Genomic DNA, 24,107 nt, shown 5'->3' with positions numbered 1-24,107 from the left:
CAATCAGCGGAATATGAGCGATATTCGAAGGTGATTGGCTCAGGGGGGTGTCAATCAGAGCGACAAGGGGCGGGGAAATGGCGTTGGAGAACTCGTGCTGAGCAAAATATGAGGAAGTGGAGGAGTAACGTGACTATTATTATGGAATATAAAAATAAACTATAATCATCACAACAACATCAGTAGCAGCAATAACAATGACAGCAATCACCCGTAATAGTAATAATAATAATCATCATCATTACTACATTTATAATATACATTTGTTAATACATATACATTTAAACGCATGCATATTTCAATATATATATAAAGATGTATATACATGAATAAATACTGATTTCTGGCTTCTAACCGTGTTAAAACTAAAAATGCTATAATTAGGTGCTCATTTAGTTTACAAAAATCAGATCAAATTAAAGCAGATATATTCAAACAAAACATTTCATATTTGTAGTGATTGAATCTGCTCCACAACAAAGCAGGAAATCATTAAAATGACCGAAAATGAACGTTTTACTGACCGATTATTAGAACTAAAGGAAGCGCTCATAAACAGTGCTGTCCACTAGAGGGCAGCAGTGCGTTTTCCTGTTTATGACCATGGCGCCTGCATGGCTGGTTGAAGGGGTCATCAAAGACAGGACACTGCAGCTATCAGCACAAACCATGTGCTTAAACCCCTGACAGGAGAGAGACTGACATTGATCATCTCAATCTACAGCGGCTCAAGGGGTGAATAAAGTAGGCAGTGAGTGAACAGTCAGTTCTTGAAGTTTGACAAGAACCAAACTGTGATGTTCTAGATAAATGACTGGGACTGGATCTCCAAAACATCTGGCAGGTCTTGTGGGGTGTGCAGTGGTCAGCACCTACCAAAAGTGCTCCAAAGCAGAACATCCGGTGATCCGGACAAAGGGTCACTGATGCTCATGGAGGCCCCGCCCACTTCACACCTTACAGGACTTAAAGGATCTGCTGCTAACGTTAGTCTTGGTGCCGGACACCACAGCAGGATACATGCTGCGGCACAAAAAAGTAGTCCCTGTATTAGTTGAGATTCTCCACTATTTTACCACCATCATCATCATCATCATCATCATTCCATATAAAACTCAGAAGACTCGTGTTGTAGCTGCACTGGTGGGTTTGGATAGTAAATAAAATAGGGGCTATATCTGTGTTGTAGTCATGGCGACCGACCCCTGAATCCATTCACCACCACGGCTGTAAAGAATGAAATGCTGTGTATGTTTTCAGTATTACAATATTTAAAAGATTTATGAAATGATAAGGTATATGAAGCTTTATGTCAGTGTTTATATGGTGTTTAGATTAGTTTCTTTTCTACAAACAATGAGACACACCAGCGTTTTAGGCATCGTTTATTCTAAAAACATACAAAAGTTAATTTATGGAATCAGACTGTGCACAGAAGGCCTGATTACTGCAAATAACCACTGAAGCTTTTCATTCCTCGTAGAAGATTCTCAAAGCAATCACAGAACCTCAATATATAAACAGTTCCTAGCCCTGAACAGCCCCCCCCCCCCCCCCTTTGCAGACTGTAGGGGCTGAAATTCTCCCACCTTTGGCTTCATGCATCCATAGATTTTACAACACAGTTGATATGACAGTTATACATCAGCTCAGTCAGTGTTAAATGTGAGGAACGGATAACTGTATTCACCCAAATTAAACAAAGCCATCGTGGTATAATTGCTTTCTGCCTACAGTGACGCTTTTATTACACAAATATTACCGTTATTTGATTATTTTTATGGGGGGGGGTTGTGAGTCATAGACTGCTTCCTATGTACGAGGGAGCAAGTAATGGACGGTATCCCTACAGTAAAAATGAAGCAAGTACAAGAAAGCATGACTGACTGTCAGTCTGTCAGTCTGTCAGTCTCACTGTGGAAAATGTGGAGTAATAAACAGTGAATACTTCAGTGTATCTCAATAAATAATCTGTTCAGCAATTAGACTGAAAATAGTGACAACAGTGGTTGAATCAGACATTAGTCAGAGATTATTACACATCTCTAACCAAATATCACCTTCACATTGACATTCCCTCTTCATCTTCAAAAGCTTCACCCTCTTCTCCACTTCAAAGCACTGTCAGATCAGCCTGGACGAAGCTGCCGCTGTATCAGACAGCTGAGTCAGTTCAATTGTGCAAAAAGCCATTCACAATCACTTATGACTGTAATCACTCTCTATCCCGACACCTGTTGCCTCTGTCTGGCTGAAGAAGCGCAGAATGTCGTCCTTAAGGCAGCTCGTGTGTTGCATTGTCTGTGCAAAAATAAAAGAAGAACTAAATGGGGCAGACGGGCCTGGCTGCTTTCACAACCCGAGAACTGTACTACTCCTACAGGTCACTGTTTGATAGCTGAGTATAGCCAGCGTTTCTGAAAGCAGAGCTAGGTAGTGAAAAAAGTCTGGGCAAGGCTGCAGACCTACACACAGCAGTGTACACAATACTGCTTCATCATCACAGTGGAGCGAAAGCACTCAAATCCTCTTCATCTGGATGAACACAAGCAGCTGCAGCTCTGCTCGAACCATTACGGAGCCAAAAGGTTGAATTTCGTGTGGCGGCCAATCTGCAGACTGTAGAAATATGGCAGGTGCACGTATGCAAACCATATTCAAACCAGTTGCAAAGCCTAAGTGGGCTAAATTACATTTTTTGGGGTCTTCTTACAGGGTGAAGGGACCAGCTAGGAGTAGACATCACTATAGTGAGGCCTACTGCCAACATCTAACCACCTAGCCTAGACTCTGGGAGGAACCTCTAAAGACAGAGGTGGATACGGATGTGCTTCTGAGCAAAAATCATCATTAGCCTAGCATGCTAACTTGCAATGGCAGCGCTAATTATAGGGGGATTAGGGTTGCGTCCCATTTGAGAATTACGCACTAATGCCAAAGGTGAAAACTATAGTACTAACCTCATTAGTGCGGGTTCGGCAGGTTAGTACACTAAAATATTAAAATGATAACCCATGTTTTGTACAAACAGGAAGTGATGAGGTGTTGCTATGCCGACATTCGTCACTTTGGCTTGGACACTCTTATCTATATGACATACTTTATATTCAAAAATTAGGTAGTGTTACTAATTAGTACAAAATTGGGACCCACCCTAGTCTTCCAGCCTGTGGCTACATCCCTCATTAAACCCTTACGCTCACATTTCTTAAGAACACTTATAGACCCTTTCTCACCCGAATTTTTTCAGCTGAACTAGCCCAAAACCCTGTAAACACCTACTCTGAACAATGATCTAATAATCTTTCCAGTAATGCTAATGCAGTGTCAGTCTTTTCTTTATAACGCAGAGCATGGAAGCCTTTCTAGCGAGAGTCGAAGGTCAATGTAAAGTCAGCTTATTTAGACGCATTCAGAGTGATGGCGGTGCGGCCCGTAGATGAACACCCTCGACGAGGCTGTTCGTGTGGCCTAGTAGTGGGAAAATCGACTCCGTCCACCTCCTCTGGACCGGGCGTGTTTTGGCTCAGTGTCCACGGTTCTGCCGCCGTCTCCCTCAGTGGATGAACAGCACGTCGGTCTCTGTCAGGCCGAAGCGTGTCTTGTATTTGTCGAACAGCGAGGTGAGGGAGTTGATGTACATGGTGTGGTACAAGTCAATGACGTCCTGAGTCGGATCCTCAACCTTTGGCACCGTGATCGGCTCACCGACTGAAAGGGAAGCGATCACCAACACATCAGTAAAGGTCGTACTCCATCTCCTCCGGGGCTTTTGTTTATTAGGCTTTACTAACAGAACCAAATCAGAACCACATCAGAACCACATCAGAACACACAGAGACACGCCGCACAGACTCGGACCTGTCAGCAGAGGGTGCCGATTTCATTAATTGTATAATTACTGTAATTACTGTATGTAATTATATATGTATATATGTGTGTGAATAATTAATAATCAATTAGTAATTATACTTTTTTAACTCGTTTTCTCCCAAATTTAGATTCAATTACTCAACCCGTACAAATTCTCCCACATGCAACACCCCCGGCACTAATGAGGGCGGGACCACGTGCGCAGCCAGCCACACCAGCCGAATGCGACGCCACCAGGCAGCCAACGCGCCTGGAGGGAAGCGCCGTATACCCGGCTCTGATGCACCAGCTAGCAGACGCCAGTGAAGGCCATCGCCACATTACAGTGATGTGAGGGGAGAGCGCCATCTACCCACCCTGGAGAGAGCAAGGTCAAATGTGCTCACTCAAGGCCCCGGCTGCCGATGGCTCTAGTAATTACACTTAAATAGCTACAGTCTTTAATTACACTTAAATAGCTACAGTCTTTAATTACACTTAATTAACTACAGTCTTTAATTACACTTAATTAGCTACAGTCTTTGATCAGATTAATAGTATCAGAGCTGTATGTTTAGCTAACTTAGCAACGTGTTTACTAGCATTGCGAGTTAACAGCTGGCTAGTGAACGAGCAAACATTTGTCACAGGAAAAGTGTCAGAAATGACTGTGTAATGTCATTAAATATAAACTTAATATAATATATAAACTTAATTATAGACTTAAATAATTACACTGAAATGATTACATTGTTTGGTGGATGGTTTAAGCTAACGTTTAACTTTTAACGTTAACGTTTACTAGGATTTCTCACTGCTGCTGAAAAGTTTGGTAGTTAGCATTAAACGTTAGCCGCCATGCCATGTGCCACACAGTTGCTAACCGCACCGTCCAAACATCACTAATATTAGCATTAGCTACGTTCACTAGCGGGCAGGTTTATTTGTTTAATGTTTCTGGTTAGCATGTTAGCATCTTTCAATACGAACTGTAAAAAGTGCCCTACTGATGTTGTTTTGGAATTTGTTTTGAGATATAGAGAGAAAAACACATAAAGTCATACTTTTAAAAGAAATACTTTTAAAAATATTGCAAAATATTTACTCATTAAAAAATCTCATTTAAATGTACAGATATAGAACCTCCTTCACCTTAAGATCTTCTTACCAATTTTGTAGTTCATCTTTAATTTGCATGTCCTTGACTGTAATATTATATGTATATGTATTCACAACATAAAAGAAATATTAATTAATTCGTTGTAACAAATCTATAAAGCCACAATACGCTATCAGAGAGGCCAACTGGTCAAACAGAGTGTTTCTGAGAGCAGAGAGGTCTTTAAACCTCGCCCAGCGCTAAAGCTAACTAGCACAGTAATGCGTAAGGGTGCTGTCTTACCCACGGTGTTGATGGGTTTGCAGTAGGGAACCATGCCCCAGCTCTCTGAGGAGAAGAACCCGCAGCCGTGGAACAGACAGGGGGCGAAACCCAGCAGCTTCTGCAGCCGGCGCTGGACCTGCCTCCACCACGAGCCCTCCGCAAAGATCACCTGCTTATAGGCCTCGTTCTCACCGAACGAGTACACCGGCACCAGGTCAGCTCTGACACACACACACACACACACACACACACACACACAGTTAGTGATGTTACAGTAAGTCTGTTTTTGTTCTCTTACATCACACACTTTTAAGATGGTTCCATATGGCACCTTGTAAGGTTCCACTATAGTTACAGCAGTGAGGAACGCAAGTCTGGAACCACTGGCGGTTCTGTGGAGCTTAGGAGGTTTTAACACAGCACCAGAAAGCATTCTGATATTGTTTTGAAAAGCTATTAGAACCTCGAGAAGGTTCTACTCTTCAGACATCTAAACAAGGGTTCATTAAGAGCTCTTTAATAAAGGAGAACCTGTTGTGTGTATAGTTCCTTAAAGAGCCCCTTACATGTCTAAGTACTAAGTACTCCGGAGTTCTTCAATAAAAGTTAGTTTGGTTTTGTGTGGTTCTTTAAAAAACCTTTTAAAAACGTTATATTTGGAAGGGTTCTGCCGTTGCTGAGATGGAGTGCCTGTTCCTTATGAAATAGCCTTTTGGGTACTAAACAGAACCCCTGTAGTAGAGAGTGTGTGTGTGATGGTGTCGTCTTAGATCAGGGTTCTCCTCCTCGGCCCTGCTTGAACAGGTGACTTAGGGTTCTAGAGTTTGAAGCTTTTAATCCTGGAAAACCTTCTGGAATTCATTATCATCCCGCCCGCCCGTCACTGATTCCCGACCCCAGTCTAAAAACACTCTCGCTGTTTTCTGTCCTTGCCAGCTCTGGGCTGCAGTGCTGCCGGCCAGCAGGGTCAAGAGGGTCAAGGAACGCACACAAACCCAGAAATCAAAGCTAGCTACTGTATATATTTTGGAGGGGACATTGTTAATTATGGCTAAAACTGGAGTTTAGAGGTTGCTGTATAAAGTTATTAATAATTAATTTTAATAATTAAGCAATAATATTAATATTAATCACAATGAATTAAATGAATATGCATATAAATAAGCACCTTCATGACACCCAGTGTTGTTAGCATACTGTGTGTATATATTTAGAAAATCTGATGTGTGTGTGTGTGTGTATATATAGACCTTGATCAGCCATAATATTAGTATGTCCCCCTTGTGCCCCCTTGAGCATTTAAGGCATGGGCTCCACAAGACCTCTGAAGGTGTCCTGCTGTGGTCTCTGGCACCAAGACTAACGTAAGCAGCAGATCCTTTAAGTTGTGAGGTGGGTGGGGCCTCCATGAGCACCCCACAAGACCTGCCTGATGTTTTGGAGATGTTCTGACACAGTCATTGTCTAGAACCTCACAGTTTGGTTCTTGTCAATCTGTCTCAGATTCTTACGTTTGTCCATTTTTTATCACCTTGAACCAAGACCTGATGGTTTACTCGCTGCCTAATGTGTAGACACACCCCTTGAGCCTGGAGCCACGAGAACCAAGTCATCAATGTCATTCACTTCATCTGCAGTGGTGCTAATGTTATGGCTGATCAGTGTGTAAACTGTAAATTGTTAGTTTTTCCTGTTGTTTACCCTTTCTGCAGAGCCAGCTTCACAAAGCCTTTGCGGTTCTTCAGAGTAACGGAGTTGAGCCCCGGGGCACAGTCCAGGGACTCCGCAGCACCTCCAACCACAATGACCACAGCGTTGCCCGTCCCGTTGCGAGAGAGGAGGTAGTCTATAGAGTTGCGGTTCACCGGGATGATACCTGAAGGAACCAGCGGAGAGAGGGCTGATTCACTCATCACTGCCACTGAGGGGAGACTGTTTTGGTCGTGTGCACACTGGGCTTTAAGGAAAGTCCACTGATATCAGGGACACTTTGCCAGAATCAATGATCACGCAGGACATATTTCAACACACATCCAACAATATTGACCCCAGAGCAAACACATTTGACCTGAATGTAACGGGACAAAGCTCAGAGGTCCCTCAGACGCTCTTATCTGTTTCTAGGAAAGTACAGTTCTTCTGCTAAGTCTGTACAGTCAGCTTCAGCGCATTGCTTACATACACTATATGGACAAAAGTATTGGGACACCTGCTCATTCACTTTCTCTTCTGAAATCACAGGAATTAAAAAGAGTCTCTCCTGCTTCTGTTGGAGTAACTGTCTCTACTGTCCAGAGAAGAAGACTTTCTACTTGATTCTGGAGGATTTGATTGCATTCAGAGACAAGATTGTGCACTAGTGAGGTCAGGATGTTGGATGATGATCACCACCCCACCTCATCATCCCCAACTCCCCAACTCATCCCATTCAAAAGTACTGGATGGAGCTCCACCATCATCATTCCAGTGAACACAGTTCTTCCACTGCTCCACAGCTCAATGCTGCTGGGGGGCTTTATACCCCTCTAGCCCACGCCTGGCATTAGGCAGCATGGTGCCAATAGGGTCATGATGATCTGCTCCAGAGGGTCCTATTCTATTGGCAGTACTTCTTCTCTACAGGGACTAGACAAACTGTGTGTGTGTGCATTTGCACATCTGTGTCAGCAGTGTGTGCAACTTAAAGTAGGCCAATGCATTCATTAGAAGGGGTGTCCACAAACTTTTGGACATATAGTGTCTGCATTAGGGCAGAAATGTTTCCTCACCTCCAAACATCATGTAATCCCTCAGCAGAGGCAGCCGGAAGTTGCCTGCCAGCGTCGCCAGAGACGGGCGTATCCCGGGAAACTTCTTGGAGAATCCCGTCGCCTCTGTGGAAAAGTTGCAGAACGCTCCGAAGCAGAAAATGCCGTGGGGGTGATAGCCGAAGATGTAGTTTCGGCTGGGCAGCAAGTTATGGGTCTTGATGAGCTTTAAGGAAAGAAACACAGATAATTACATTACATTGACAAAAGTATTGGGACATTGCTCTTAATCACTGAGTTCAGGTGTGTGATTCAGTCTCATTGTCACAGGTGTGTAAACTCCAGCCTCTAGTCCTGCAGTCTGTCTTTCTTCCACACATCAGTGAAAGAACGGGAGGTTCTGAAGAGCTCACTGAACTCCAGCGTGGTTCTGTATGTAATAGGAGACACCGCTGCACCAACACCAACAAGTCAGCTGGTGAAATTTCCTCCCTCCTAGATCTTCCTCCATCAGCTGTGAGTGGTGTTATTATTGAACAGTGGAAGAGTTTAGGAGGAACAGCTCACAGAGAGCAGCTCAGCCACCGAGTGTCTGTCAGACCACGTAAAGTTACAGAGCGGGGTCAGGGCCGAGCGCTGAGCTCAGAGCTGACTAGGCTGGTGAGTGTGAGTGTGCTGGTCTCTTGGGGGGACTGAATGTGGTCCTGAATGGTTGTAAATGGATTAGGTCTCAGTCATGCCTGATTGGATCTGGCTGGAGGGCGTGTGACCCTCTGTTTTGCTGTACTCTGATGGAGTGCTGATTTTGTAACTCGTGTCTATCAGTGTTTTTATTATCCTGTGCTGAATTATCTCTGCTGGGGAAAGACTTGAGACAAACAACAAGAAGCTCCTATCAGAAAGTGCAAAGTCTACAGCTGAGTGTTAATCTCCACCCCACCCACTGACCTGGGTGCAGCACATCAAAAGGGCAAAAAACAGCACAGCATCAACCGCTGATCTGCAGGAACTGTACAAGATAACCTACACCAGCCTTATCTCTGTATTACTGAGCAGCAGCAGTTTCTAATAAAGTGGCCAGTAAATGGAAGCACAAGGTGAGTGTTTCTAATAAAGTGGCCAGTAAGTGAAAGCACAAGGTAGGTGTTTCTAATAAAGTGGCCAGTGAGTGGAAGCACAAGGTGAGTGTTTCTAATAAAGTGGCCAGTAAATGGAAGCACATTGTGAGTGTTTCTAATAAAGTGGCCAGTGAGTGGAAGCACAAGGTGAGTGTTTCTAATAAAGTGGCCAGTGAGTGGAAGCACAAGGTGAGTGTTTCTAATAAAGTGGCCAGTGAGTGGAAGCACAAGGTGAGTGTTTCTAATAAAGTGGCCAGTGAGTGGAAGCACAAGGTGAGTGTTTCTAATAAAGTGGCCAGTAAATGGAAGCACAAGGTGAGTGTTTCTAATAAAGTGGCCAGTAAATGGAAGCACAAGGTGAGTGTTTCTAATAAAGTGGCCAGTGAGTGGAAGCACAAGGTGAGTGTTTCTAATAAAGTGGCCAGTAAATGAAAGCACAAGGTGAGTGTTTCTAATAAAGTGGCTAGTAAATGGAAGCACAAGGTAGGTGTTTCTAATAAAGTGGCCCAGTAGAAATACTCACTCTGATGGGAAAGTAGTCTCTGAAGTACGACCACACCGTCCAGTTCCTTACCCATGTTGACCTCCGCCCCCCTGCAGTGGAACAGTGATTTAGCTAGAACCGGTACAATAGTTATTTTTGCTTATATTTAAATCCGTTGAGTAAGCGTGGGTCCGGCCGGTTGCCAGATCCACCACTATTCTTTGTTTGTGTGTGTTTACACTGTAAGGAGGGTCACCTTGTTTGGGTGTGTTCCAGTCGATGATGAGCCAGGCTGTGTAGATGGCAGCGATGACCCAGCAGTCTGTGCAGAACAGGTACACCAGTAGCACTGTGGAAGCGATGCCTACAGCAGCAGAGACCAGTAAACCCTCATTAATGAAATTATCATCAATCACAAACCGTGAATCTGATGACGTGTAAACGGACAGACTCTGGCGCTTTCACAGGCCGCTCTCACAGGCCACTCTCACTTTAGTTTCAGAGAGAAAGAGAGAGGGAGCAGGACCGGCCTCACTGTCCTGTAGCTTCACTCACCCAGGGCCAGGAAGGTAAGGATGAACTGCAGGACAGAGATGACCTGAAGGTGCTTCACCAGCTTCGATTTGGAGAGCCATGGGGCAGAGGGCAGCTCCAGCAGCGCTGAGAGGATACTGGAACCAGTGCCTGAAGGTCAGGAGGTCAAGATGTAATTACAGTGCAAATCTGTACAGAGTGGATTAGCTTTCATTTCGCAATCAATATGTTTCCACTATGAATTATTCAGTATCTACTATGAATTATTTAGAGTCTACTAAACTATTAGTAGTGACTATTATCATAAATAACTATTATGAGTTATTTTGCATCTATTATGAGATTAATAAGCATAACCCATGTGTAGTTATGGGAGTGAATATCCAGCATTTACAGAGCAGTAATTTGTTAAAACATGTTGATGAGTGAAACAGTCAACAAATAAACAAAAACACAAACACATCAAAGTACAAAATCTGTCTTTGCCCCATCTATTTTCTAAAGCTTCCTGCTAACAGAAACATCCATCCATCCTACAGAGGAGCAGCACATACAGCACACACACACACACACACACACACACATACAGACTTTACTCCAGTCTCTTGTGATCAGTACCTGACCCCTGTGCTAATCCACTCAGTGCTAAGCTATGGTTCTGTTTCTGCATTAGTGAGACCTGGAGAGTTGTTCAGGCGCGAGACTGAAAGCTTTGGAATCTGCATCACCTGGACTTTCCTAATGATGTCTGTGAAGCAGCCACAGCCCGAACAAGCTAAAAGTTATCTGAGAGCTCAAACTTCTTGGGGCGCCCAAAATTTTGCATGATGCTTCTTAATTTCTTTGTAATCTAAAATGTAAATAATTCAATAATCTTGTTTTAAAAAACTGTTTGGTTTCAAGTCTTTAAAATATTCACACTAACAGACATTCTGAGCTGTGGTGCCCAAACTTGGGGTCCCTATAGTTGATATGCATGGTGTACAGTGTATATAGATATAATGTATAGTCTATGTTGTAAAGTGTATAATGGATAATGAGTATGTGCATTGTATAGAACATAGTGTGTAATGTTTATTGTGTAGTGTATACGCATAGTGTATAATATACATGTGACTTGAGATGTGTATAACGTGAATTGTATGTATAGTGTACAGTGTACATGTAAAGGGTATAGAACATAGTGTATAGTGTATATGTGTATAGTGTATATGTGTATAATGTATAGTGTATATGTGTATAGTGTAAAGTATATAGTGTATATGTGTATAATGTATAGTGTATATGTGTATAGTGTAAAGTATATAGTGTATATGTGTATAATGTATAGTGTATATGTGTATAGTGTAAAGTATATAGTGTATATGTGTATAATGTATAGTGTATAGTATGTAGTGTATTGTCTATATCAAACTCACCTTTTTTGACATCAGAATAGGCAGCGAGCAGTGTCTTCATCCTAAAGGCACGCTGTGAAATTTCTAAAAAAGAAAAAACTGCAGTGAAACTGGTCGCTCAACCTCACCACAGCAGCAGCAGCTGCACCATCCCTCAGCCTCCAGATTTATGTGCTTTGGGAGGAGCCTGGACGCAGCAGTAAAACTCTGTCAATTAAAGCTAAAAACTCCGATTTTCTGCAGCAAATGTGACCGAAAAGTAGTTCATCCACCAGCCACAGAACAACAAAGCCCGTATAATCTAATCTCCCCGGCCGCCTGCTTCAGTCTGACTGGCTGTTTGCTCTTTTGACTTGGCCTTTATAAAGCAGACAGTGCTAACCCTGCATAGCCAATCAGGCTAAAGGCACCTCATCCCCTCCCACAGTGCCGGTAGCTCCATGTCTACAGCAGCCATGCTCACACCAGGGCCACTGCGAGGCTATAGCACAATAAATCTCCCAAAGACCTAGACTGAGGGACCTGCTGACCCGCGCTGTAGCTGCTGGACATTAAATTGCCCTGTGCATCAAGTACATCCACACAGTCACGGCCAACAGAGAGAACAACTGAAGGCAAAACAATAATAATTGATGTAATATAGTTAATTAATTTACAACTTTCTATTTCAGATATTTTGTGCATCTATTATAATTCATATGTTCTAATTGCATTATATTCATGTATGTTAATTAATAGTAATATCTAATATACTAATATCCTGAACCCTAAGCTAAACACTTTCTCTAACACTAATGTTAACCTCAACCCAAAGCCCAAACTTAGTCTTAAGCTTTAGGCTAGGCTTTGACTGTAGCTCTTAACTTAACCCAAAACTTAAACCCCAAACTTTAACCTAAATTTAAACTTTAACCCTTTAAGCAAAACACTCACCCAAAACATTAGCCCAAAGTCTTATCCTAAACCCAAACTTAAACCCAAAACCTAAACTCTATTGTATGTAATGCTCACTGTATTTATTAAGCCTTAACCTTAAACCTAAAATTAGGCCCTAAACCTTAATCCAAAACATAAACTTAAACTCTATACCTTAAACCCGACACCCAAACATAAGGCCTGATCATTCAGCCAAAGTCTGAACATAAACCCTCTTAACCCAAATCCTAAACTTAAACCCTTAAACCTAATAGTCAACCTAATATTAATCCTAACCTCACCCAAACTGTAAAACCCTAAACCTTGACCCAAAACTTAAACTTCAGCTCTAAACCCTAATTCAACGTGCTAAACCTACAATTAAGAGCTAAACTATAACCCAAAACCTAAACTTAAACCTTAAACCTAACACGCTAACTCTAACAGTATTCCTAACCCCAACCCAAACCCTAATCCTTTAACCTCACCCTGACTCTAATTTAGACTTTACCCCAAACCTAACCATAATCCTGGTCTTAAACCTAATCCTCAGTGCAGATGTAAGTGAAGTGAGGTAAAGTGGGACAGTCTGGAAAGAGGCCGGTGAGCATTCTCCCGGCAGGGTTACGCAACGTCCCATCATGCCCTTCTCTGTCACCCGCACTCTTGCCAAGGCTGCCTGGCATCTCCTCAGCTGGCAGCAAACGGGTCCTCCTTCAGGACGGGTCCACATCCAGACAGAGCAGGAAACAAACACACAGGTCAAAAATATGGAAACAAACCGTGATTAAATTAAAATAAATGAAATATTAAACTATTTCACACAACAAAACAATTTATTACCATCTTAATTCCCACAGGCAGATCCAGAACATTCAGAGGGTGCTGTACTCTTACTCAGTGGTCCTGGAAGCCCCCGGGGGCCCTGTACACCTGAGCCAACTAATATGTGTGTGTTTTAGCAGGAAAACTCTAAAACCTTAATGTCTGTTATTGCTTTAAAAAATCTATAAATCTGCACATTCATTTTACAAAGAAATCTTTCAGCTTCAGAGTTTTAGAGCTTTGACTTAATGATGACTGTATTTGTTGTTTTTTAAAAGATGGAAAGACACACGAGGCTGGGGGGCTTCAAGCAGGCGTAACTAGGCAGTTTTGCTTTACCACCCTGTTACATAACATTATTTTAATGCCTGTGTAAATAAATAAATAAATAAATAAATACTCAGTACAATTAAAAGTCAGGGAAAGCCAAACTCGGCTGTGATGGGAAGCAGTTTCACCAATGGTTGATGTAGATGCAGGTACATGTAGACCAATAGTGGCAATAAGAGGGCGGGGCTCAAACAGCGTTTAAAGCTGTGCAAATCCACACACAGAATGAGTGGTGATGGTAGAATGAAAAGCTGACGTGAAATCAAAAAGAAATCTTGACATTTTTCACAATTTTGAAATTTTTCACATTCCAAAAAAAACATGCCTGGGAGGGTGTCTGGGAGGACGTCTGGGAGGGCGTCTGGGAGGGTATCTGGGAGGACGTCTGGGAGGGCGTCTGGCTACTTTAATTATTAAACACAAATTTACTATTAAAGTAACTTTCATCCTATTGCAGATAGCTCCCAAAAAAGTTACTCCAACAAAAGCAGGATCAGCTCTTTTTTTAATACCCTTGATTGAATCAATGAATGAGCAGGTGTCCCAATACTTTTGTCAATATACTGTACATTACTAGAGAATTATTAATACCCTAATCTAAAACAAAACCCTTGATCCTGTACATAATTTATGGTCGAGGCCAAAGGGACGGATCAATCGCTGGCAGTATAGTCCAGGCTTTGCCAGCTGGACTTTTGATATGATTGCAGATACTGTAATACTGTAATCGCAGTTTCAGCACAGTTGCGTCTAGACTGAACCTGTTTCCTCATCACAGCTGGCAGCAAGTCACTGGACCCATGAACCCATAAAACCCTCTTCACCCACTGAACCACAGAACCGGCCCGCCACGAGGCTGGGGGCTCATAGACGCTCCTGGTCAGCATCTATGACCACCTGTCGTCTGGGCCTGCTACCTGGCCCCTGAACAGCTTCCACACTTGACCAAACATACCAAACTCTCCGGGTCCAGAAAAAATGCTGGAGTGAAAACACCCTCAGTGATAAGGGTCAATTAATGATAACGCTGAACACCTGTTAGCACGGTTAGCACGGTTAGCACGGTTAGCACACCTGTACTTTGTACAGCTGGGTTAAATAACGACTAATGTTGATCATATCTAATACCTGTGAACGTCTGATAATAGATACCAGTGCAGAGCACAAATCACGTATCTCACACTCAGACAGTGCTGTTTCTTCTAAATTGGCCAGCCCCCAGCGGGTTACGGATGTTGCACAGCGGTGATGAAATACAGTGTGGCAAAGTGCCAATAAATTAGCTTGAGGATTATTAATAATAACTGCAGTTCTCACAGTTCTCAAATATAGCTCATTAACAGTAGACCACAGTTGCCTAGCAACATAACACAATGTGTTTAACTACGCTGCATGGACAAAAGTATTGGGACACCTGCTTATGTATTGTTTCTTCTGAAATCCGTAACTGTCTCTACTGTCCAGGGAAGAAGGCCTTCTACTGGATCCTGGAGGAGCATTACTGTGAGAATTTGATTGTATTCAGCCACATGAGCGTTAGGATGAGGTCAGGATGTTGGATGATCACCACCACACACACCACACAACCCCTGGTTCAGGTTCACCAAGTTCTATTGCCGGTACTTCTCGACAGGGACTAGACAAGCTGTGTGTGTGTGTGTGTGTGTGTGTGTGTGTGTGCATTTGCACATCTGTGTCATCAATGTGTGTAACTTAAAGCAGCTGAATGTGCATTCAATAGAAGGGGTGTCCACAAACATTTGGACATGTAGTGTAGTTCATTAACAGTAGACCATGGCTGCCGATTTAACTACACTACATGGACAAAAGTATTGGGACACTTTATTGACGCTTTCTTTTGAAATCAAGGGGATTAAAGAGACTCTCCTGCTTTTGTTGGAGTAACTGTCTCTACTGTCTCTAGACTTTCTACTAGATTCTGGAGGAGCATTGCTGTGAGGATTTGATTGCATTCAGCCACAGGAGCATTAGTGAGGATGTCAGGTGTCCACAAACATTTGGACATTTAGTGTAGCTGCTTAACAGTAGACCACGGTTGCTGAGCATCATTACAGAGTGGATTTAACTATTAGGACTGGTTTAGGAGTGTAAATCTCGTCCTATCCTCCAGTTCTGGGGTGCAGCGGTGCCGTGGTGCCGGTTCTGCTGCAGCTTGTCTATAAATAGAACGATTAAATATATGAAAGTGTAATGGATGGAAAGTCAGTGGACTCTAATGGGCTAAAGATGAAAGATCACAGTGTTGTTTTTCTTCTCCACTGGAGTGATGATGCTCCTAATGGGCTCAAAGTACACACCATGCAGGACACACACCTCAGGCATGCTCCTTCTCTCTCACACACACACACACACACACACACACACACACACACTAATGGTACTGTAATACCCTTCCTAATCACCTGCACATCCTGTGACACATCCAGTCACTGATGTTTTAGTTTATTAAATGTTTAACCCTCTCCATGTGAAGTCAGACAAAAACACTGACCACCGCCCACCTGATGAGGGACACCTGACTCGAGCAGACCTAAATAAAGGCCTTTGATACAGAGCCACATTCCCTGTGGTGACCTCTGGGCCGAAATGTCCTCTCTCTCAGCCAGCGCTGGGCGTCTGGACGCTGGTGACGGTGGAGAACATTCTTGGCCAGCACCACCCGCCCCATACCTGCCCCCGAAACCCACTGCCTGAGGTCAGGAACCAGGGATTTCACCTGGTGAACTATATGTCTGAATGTGTGTTTCTCATTCAGCTGCTTTAAGCTGCACCCATTGCTGACACAGATGTGCAAATGCACACACACAGCTTGTCTAGTCCCTGTAGAGAAGAAGTACTGCCAATAGAATAGGTCTCTCTGGAGCAGATCAGCATCATGAACCTATTGGCTCCATGCTGCCTACTGTCAGGCGTGGGCTAGAGGGGTATAAAGCCCCCCAGCATTGAGGAGCTGTGGAGCAGTGGAGGAGCTGTGTTCTCTGGAATGATGGTGGAGGAGCTCCATCCAGTACTTTTAGATGGTATGAGGTGGGGTGGTGATCATCATCCAACATCCCAACCTCGCTAACGCTTTTGTGGCTGAATGCAATCAAATCCTCACAGCAATGCTCCTCCAAAATCTAGTAGACAGTAGAGACAGTAAATATTAAAGCTAATGCTATTTATTTTAGCATTACTGCTAATTGTGCTACTTTTATTAGAATGACACCCAGAGGATTCTGGGTATTTCTAGAAAATTATTAGAGCATGTAAACCTCTAAAAGACTGAAACACTGAGTAGAATTCATCCCTCTTCCTCTCTCTCTTTACACACACACACACACACACACACACACACACACACACACACATACAGCCAGGTTAAAGGCATGTGTGTGTGGTCAAATCACTGGCCTTTGTCCAGGCTGTGTGTGTGGAAACCTGCCCCCTTTGCCATCTTGCATTAGATAGATAGAGGTGTGTTGTAAAACTGAGCATGAGGTTAGTGTGTGAATCATCTGAGGTCAGGGATCAAACTGGCCCAGTCCACCCTGCTCTACAGCTGTGAGTCAATACCACTTGACCTCTTCAGGCTCCTTAGCTGCTGTTGTAGTATGCAGCAGCTTTACAGAACACTGATCAAAGTCCCATTCAGCCCTAATGAGAGACTGTAGCTCCTCCTCCTCAGTGTATATCACAGTACCTACATTTAGAGCGTTATTAATATTCACTCTAATGAGAGACTGTAGCTCCGCCTCCTCAGTGTATATCACAGTACCTACATTTAGAGCGTTATTAATATTCACCCTAATGAGAGACTGTAGCTCCGCCTCCTCAGTGTATATCACAATACCTACATTTAGAGCGTTATTAATATTCACCCTAATGAGAGACTGTAGCTCCTCCTCCTCAGTGTATATCACAATACCTACATTTAGAGCGTTATTAATATTCACCCTAATGAGAGACTGTAGCTCCTCCTCCTCAGTGTATATCACAATACCTACATTTAGAGCGTTATTAATATTCACCCTAATGAGAGACTGTAGCTCCGCCTCCTCGGTGTATATCACAATACCTACATTTAGAGCGTTATTAATATTCACTCTAATGAGAGGCTGTAGCTCCGCCTCCTCAGTACAGTGTACGTTGTGAGTCTTCGCCCCTCTCAGGCGGCGGTCGGGGCAGGACTGTGTACTGAGTGATGAAATGAACAGAAATCTTTACACAAGTTGTCCCAGATGAAATTCCTCTGATGGAGGCGACTTTCAGACAGGACTAAGTGAAGAAATCTGGTGTAGTAACGTCCCGAGGCTCATGGGAAATGAGTTACTACATCTGTGTCATTCATGCAGTCTCAGAAGTGCAGAGAGAGAGACTGGAATTAAAGCATGGATTTATTCTGAGCTGGGAAACAGCACATCATACAAAACACCATCCTCAACATTGTACTGTGGGAGAATCCACGGTGGCCAGTTATCACATTAGCAGCATCATTAACCTCATTAACTCTCATTTGTACAGTCTTTTTACACTCTGCTGTGAGCTTCACGTTCTGCCAGCTACACAGAGCCAGCGGCGCTCATATGCACTCCAGGTGTGCGTCCTCAGGTATGCCATGTTTGCCCTTGTGTTCATCAAACAGCTGCGTTAGTTCGTCCATATAGAGCTGGTGCAGAGCGTCCAGCTCCTCAGTGGAAGGTTTCTCGTTTTTCTCCACTTTGATTGGTTTTCCAACTGCAGAGCAGAAACATACAGCGATCAGTTATTCATTACCTCAGACCCTTAAACCCTTCAAACTGGAGCTCAATTACTCAGAATCCACTATGAATTATTTAGTATCCACTATGAGTTATTCAGTATCCACTATGAATTATTCTGTATCCACTATGAGTTATTCAGTATCCACTATGAGAATTAGTACATTTGGGTTGCACTGGGAGGGGTTTGAGTTTTACTGGGAGGGGTTTGAGTTTTACTGGGAGGGGTTTGGGTTGCACTGGGAGGGGTTTGGGTTGCACTGGGAGGGGTTTGAGTTTTACTGGGAGGGGTTTGGGTTGCACTGGGAGGGGTTTGGGTTGCACTGGGAGGGGTTTGAGTTTTACTGGGAGGGGTTTGGGTTGCACTGGGAGGAGTTTGGGTTGCACTGGGAGGGGTTTGGGTTGCACTGGGAGGGGTTTGAGTTTTACTGGGAGGGGTTTGGGTTGCACTGGGAGGGGTTTGGGTTGCACTGGGAGGGGTTTGGGTTGCACTGGGAGGGGTTTGAGTTTTACTGGGAGGGGTTTGGGTTGCACTGGGAGGAGTTTGGGTTGTACTGTACTGGCATTTTGATTGTACAGGTAGGGGTTTTAATTGTATTGTGAGGGGTTATAAATTTACGGACAGGGCTTTTGGTTGTACTGGGAGGAGTTATAATTGTACTGGGAGGGGTTTGGGTTGTACTGGGAGGCATTTTGGTTGCACTGGGAGGGGTTTGGGTTGTACTGACAGGCGTTTGGGTTGTACTAGGAGGAGATATAATTGTACTGGGAAGGGTTTTGGTTGTACTGGGAGGGGTTTTGGTTGTACTGGGAGGGGTTCGGGTTGTACTGGGAGGGGTTTGGTTGTACTAGGAGGAGATATAATTGTACTGGGAAGGGTTTTGGTTGTACTGGGAGAGGTTTGATTGTACTGGGAAGGGTTTTGGTTGTACTGGGAGGGGTTTTGGTTGTACTGGGAGAGGTTTTGGTTGTACTGGGAGGGGTTTGGGTTGTACTGGGAGGGGTTTTGGTTGTACTGGGAGGGGTTTGGGTTGTACTGGGAGAGGTTTGGGTTGTACTGGGAGGGGTTTGGGTTGTACTGGGAAGGGTTTTGGTTGTACTGGGAGAGGTTTGGGTTGTACTGGGAGGGGTTTGGGTTGTACTGGGAGGGGTTTGGGTTGTACTGGGAGAGGTTTGGGTTGTACTGGGAGGGGTTTGGGTTGTACTGGGAAGGGTTTTGGTTTAGGTTATAATATAGAAATGATTGAAATTCAGTAGCCACTATAAACTTTTACTTTTTTTACATTTACTTATTTATTATAAATTATTCAACCTAAAATATGAATTATTAAGTACACACTATTAATTATTAATATTATATATATAAAATTTAGTTACTACTATGATTGAACACATCTAGGTTCAGGGGGTCAGGGGGAATATGATTTTATTCCAAGGTCTTGAACCTGAATCAGGTGCTGACGCGACCTTTTTAGCGCATGCCTTCAGTGTGCACCTGTGAACTCTGAGAGGAGGCCATAGCCGCCAGGTTTCAGCTGACCTCAGGTTTGTCGCATGGCTGTAGAGTAAACACTGCTCTGGGAGGCTGCTCAGCTTTTGCGATGCTCTGGATGAGCTACAGTGTGTCGATGAGAACGAGGGAGATTAGGCTGACTCAGCACACCAAAATATTCACTTACTGCCCAGGTGAGAACTGCTGCCCTCAGGGCGGTGCGTGGTCGGCGTAGGCTATGCGGAGCGAGGGCTAGGGCTGTATTGGGGTCAGTTTGGGGTCAGTTTGTATTGAAATATGGTTTTATTGTGGAACTCATGTGAATCCATACGCTAGTCAGCTCTGCCAGTGTATTTACTAAGGACATGAGATCCAGATCAAATTGGTGTATTGCAGACCTACCGACGGTAGTGATGCGCTTCCTGTAGGGCATGAGGCCGAAGCTGTACTGGAAAATCCCTCGTGCATGGAACAGTGGAAGAGAAACACCCATAATCCCCTGCAGGCGGTCCTGTATCCACCTTAGCCAGGTGCCCTTTGGATTATCGACCTGATCATAGAGCTCATTCTCTCCAAAGGAGTAAACTGGGACCAGGTGGGCACTGAGAGAGGGGCAAAAAGAGGGGGGTTAATGGCAGGGCATTATGTAGACGGTTTTACTCAGGGTGAGACTTTCACAGAACCGCTGTCCGTACCCATGTTCCATTGCCAGCTTAATGAAGCCCTTCTTATTGGCCAATAACACTACGTGGGTCCCTGGATGGGAGTCCAGTGCTTCTAAAGCTCCACCCACTGCGATGACCACGGCATTACCGCCACCTTCCTTGCGCAGCAGATAACTGGCACTGTCTTTATCTGAGGGAATCAAACCTGGAACACACACACACATATATATATAGCCTCATATCCATGCAGTCTGTCTTTCCTCCACACATCAGTGAAAGAACGGGAGGTTCTGAAGAGCTCACTGAACTCCAGCGTGGTTCTGTATGTAATAGGAGACACCGCTGCACCAACAACAACAAGTCAGCTGGTGAAATTTCCTCCCTCCTAGACTCTTCCTCCATCAGCTGTGAGTGGTGTTATTATTGAACAGTGGAAGAGTTTAGGAGGAACAGCTCACAGAGAGCAGCTCAGCCACCGAGTGTCTGTCAGACCACGTAAAGTTACAGAGCGGGGTCAGGGCCGAGTGCTGAGCTCAGAGCAGAGTGCAGAAAAGCCTCCAACTGACTCAGTAACTGCAGCAGAGCTCCAGACCTGCTGCTGCTGCTGGTAGAGTATAATATATATATATATATGTATAATATAAATCATTTAACAGTCAGCAATTTGATTGTACTCATTCTCATTAATCAACGTTTCTTTGATCATTTCTTGCTGTTTTGAGTAGAAACACTCGATCTGAGGGACGGAGGCTTTTCTGACCTGCACACATGATGTAGTCTCTGAAGAACGGGGCTCTGAACCACAGAGGCAGCATCAGCAGGTAACTGTTAACCCCGGGGAACAGCTTGTTGAAGCCAGTGGCCTGCGTGCAGAAGTTAGTGAACGCTCCGGACACCATGATGCCGTGCGGATGAAAGCCCAGAACATAATTCTGCCTGGGGTCCAAATCTGCCGTCTTCACCAGCTACAAACACGGACATCACAGCCAGGTTAGTAAAGCCACGAACATCATTCACCATGACCTGAATGTGGGTTGGGGGTGTATCAGTTTCTCAATATTAGACTTTCAGATATGTGACAGGCTGGGCTATGACATCACAATGACCCATAAGCGATGGGCAGAATTGATGACATCACAATGAACCAAAAGTGACAGTCTGTACTATGACATCACAATTAATCTGTAGCTGTAGACTTATTACCAAGGTAGGTGTTTCTAATAAAGTGGCCAGTGAGTGGAAGCACAAGGTAGGTGTTTCTAATAAAGTATCCAGTGAGTGGAAGAACAAGGTAGGTGTTTCTAATAAAGTATCCAGTGAGTGGAAGAACAAGGTAGGTGTTTCTAATAAAGTGGCCAGTGAGTGGAAGCACAAGCTAGGTGTTTCTAATAAAGTATCCAGTGAGTGAAAGAACAAGGTAGGTGTTTCTAATAAAGTGGCCAGTGAGTGGAAGAACAAGGTAGGTGTTTCTAATAAAGTGGCCAGTGAGTGGAAGAACAAGGTAGGTGTTTCTAATAAAGTGGCCAGTGAGTGGAAGAACAAGGTAGGTGTTTCTAATAAAGTGGCCAGTGAGTGAAAGAACAAGGTAGGTGTTTCTAATAAAGTGGCCAGTGAGTGGATGGTAAAGTGGAGAGAGAGTGCCTGTTTCTCTCCCTCTAGCTGTAATCAGTGTGCTCGGGTAAACAGGCGGTGGTCTGAGGGTCAGAGATGTATGGGGTCTGTTTTCTCTCCTCTTTAGGTCTGAACTGTTATAGAAGCACCTTAAAAAAACAGATCATCGTTCAAGGCCGAGCGCTGAAGCCGGCCCGAATAGCCATAATCAAAACAGAACCACCTCACTCGGTGCCTCTCGTGATGTCGGCTGCACAGGAGGGGCATTAGGAGTTCAAGGCCAGTGAAAAAAACAACCCTCTCTCTCTCTCGCTCTCTCTCTCTCTCTCTCTCTCTCTGTTAGTTATTATCTTGTCTCTCTCTCTCTCGCTGCTGTTTATGGACCCAGGTTTCTCTCTGATGATACTGATTTCAAAACTGATCTAACAGACGCTGGTTAAGTCTACGAATGATTCAGTATCTACTATAAAATGAATCAGTCCTGAGTGCAGCACACACTCGTGTCTGAGGCCGATGTTTCAGCGCTGCCTCGGGAGACGCTCACATCACTGCAAGCAGCTGATGAGCAGAGGGGCTGCAGAATTAGTGACGGTGGTGAATACGGCATTCCAGCCTAACCGATTCCCCCGCTCTGATGCAGGCCGGGACGGTCAGCCTCTGCGTGTCTTTCCCCTCTCTCTCTCTCTCTCTCTCTCTGTCTGAACACTCCTGATGTGGTTAGTCATGTGCTCTTCCTCTGGGCACTTTCGAAAATCAGGAAAACCCAAAACCAGTCACAGACCATTTCCCCTGCTCTAGAACCAGCAGCCTGATTCCCCAACAGCTCATCCAGCCATGCTGCTCCACCTCTTAAAACCCTCTGTACAGTTAGAGATGTAGATCATCTAACACATTAGCTTCATGTAGTCATGGCGACCCACGCCCGGCTCCATTCACCACCACAGCAAAAGAAACCAGAGTGGGTCAGTTTCTCAACAAACCCCCCTCCTGACTGAGCTCAGCTCCCACACTGAGACAGGCAGAGGAGCTGTCCTTTAAGGTCATTACATCAGGGCTGGTGTTTACTGTCACACTCAAAAAACACTAAAGGTGCGGAGGAGTGTGAAAGGTGAAGGTCCTGTCCTGCAGCAGAGATATGGACAGATCAGATAAGATGGGTCTCGTACCGAGAGCCTCCAGCCTCCAGCCCTGTGTGATAAGACTCTCTCTAAACACACGGCCAGATCAATCTTCACCATATAAAGGCCTGTTCTGTACTTATAACTTTAGGAAAACAGCAGTCAAGCCTTCCCACAGCATAAACAATGCTTACATGGCATCTTAAATGAGGTCAGTACATCTAATATCATAAAAGTAATTCATCTATTTCTTATTATTTTACTAACAGTCCTAATTCTAGTATCCTCCAGGGTTCATTTCACTGGATGAAATGACTTAAAATAGTTAAATGATCTTATAATTAAATTCATTCATTGTGTTTTGTAAAATCAATGGGAATTAAGAGCTGATCCTGCCTCTACTGTCCAGAGAAGAAGACTTTCTACTAGATTTTGAAGGAACATTGCTGTGAGGATTTGACTGCATTCAGCAACAAGAGCAGCGTTAATGAGGTCAGGATGTTGGCTGATGATCACCACCCCACCTCATCCCAAAAGTACTGGATGAAGCTCCTCCACCATCATTCCAGAGAACACAGCTCTTCCACTGCTCCACAGCTCCTCAATGCTGGGGGGCTTTATTATACCCCTCTAGCCCACACCTGGCATTAGGCAGCATGGAGCCAATAGGGTCATGATGCCGATCTGCTCCAGAGAGTCCTATTCTATTGGCAGTACTTCTTCTCTACAGGGACTAGATAAGCTGTGTGTGTGCATTTGCACATCTGTGTCAGCAATGAGTGCAGCTTAAAGTAGCTGAATGCTGCATTCATTAGAAGGGGTGTCCACAAACATTTGGACATAGAGTGTATTTGGAAATACGGAGGGGTGCTGCT

The 24,107-nt window shown here is 44.1% G+C and overlaps 2 protein-coding genes across 2 annotated transcripts in view; both read right to left on the bottom strand.

Annotated features, from left to right (window-relative positions):
- Positions 1-1,385: 1,385 nt before the first annotated feature.
- dgat2 (diacylglycerol O-acyltransferase 2) lies at positions 1,386-11,577 on the bottom strand. Its single transcript, XM_072659536.1, has 8 exons — positions 11,538-11,577; positions 10,141-10,269; positions 9,842-9,949; positions 9,625-9,695; positions 8,005-8,209; positions 6,938-7,112; positions 5,255-5,457; positions 1,386-3,711 (listed from the first exon to the last, which is right to left on the bottom strand). The coding sequence occupies exons 1-8, from the start codon at positions 11,575-11,577 to the stop codon at positions 3,557-3,559; spliced, it is 1,086 nt and encodes a 361-aa protein (XP_072515637.1). The 3' UTR covers positions 1,386-3,556.
- A 6,591-nt stretch (positions 11,578-18,168) lies between these two features.
- The window catches only part of mogat2 (monoacylglycerol O-acyltransferase 2), a 9,672-nt gene continuing 3,733 nt past the window's right edge, over positions 18,169-24,107 (bottom strand). The window contains exons 3-6 of the mRNA XM_072658824.1: positions 21,264-21,468; positions 20,534-20,708; positions 20,241-20,440; positions 18,169-18,323 (exon numbers count right to left, since the gene is read on the bottom strand). Coding sequence (XP_072514925.1) covers positions 18,169-18,323; positions 20,241-20,440; positions 20,534-20,708; positions 21,264-21,468 — 735 coding nt within the window. The remainder of the gene's footprint in view (positions 18,324-20,240; positions 20,441-20,533; positions 20,709-21,263; positions 21,469-24,107) is intronic.

This window comes from Salminus brasiliensis, chromosome 16 (genome assembly GCF_030463535.1).
Source record: "Salminus brasiliensis chromosome 16, fSalBra1.hap2, whole genome shotgun sequence".
Taxonomy (NCBI): Eukaryota; Metazoa; Chordata; class Actinopteri; order Characiformes; family Bryconidae; genus Salminus; species Salminus brasiliensis.
This window is presented reverse-complemented; position numbering and strand designations above follow the sequence as displayed.

Coding starts and splice junctions, on each gene's coding strand:
- dgat2 (XM_072659536.1), bottom strand. CDS start 11,577: ATGAAGACACTGCTCGCTGCCTATTCTGATGTCAAAAAAG. Junction 8,210..9,624: donor GAGACTACTTTCCCATCAGA/GTGAGTATTTCT, acceptor CTTTCCTTAAAG/CTCATCAAGACCCATAACTT. Junction 3,712..5,254: donor CAAACCCATCAACACCGTGG/GTAAGACAGCAC, acceptor CTTCCCTTTCAG/TCGGTGAGCCGATCACGGTG.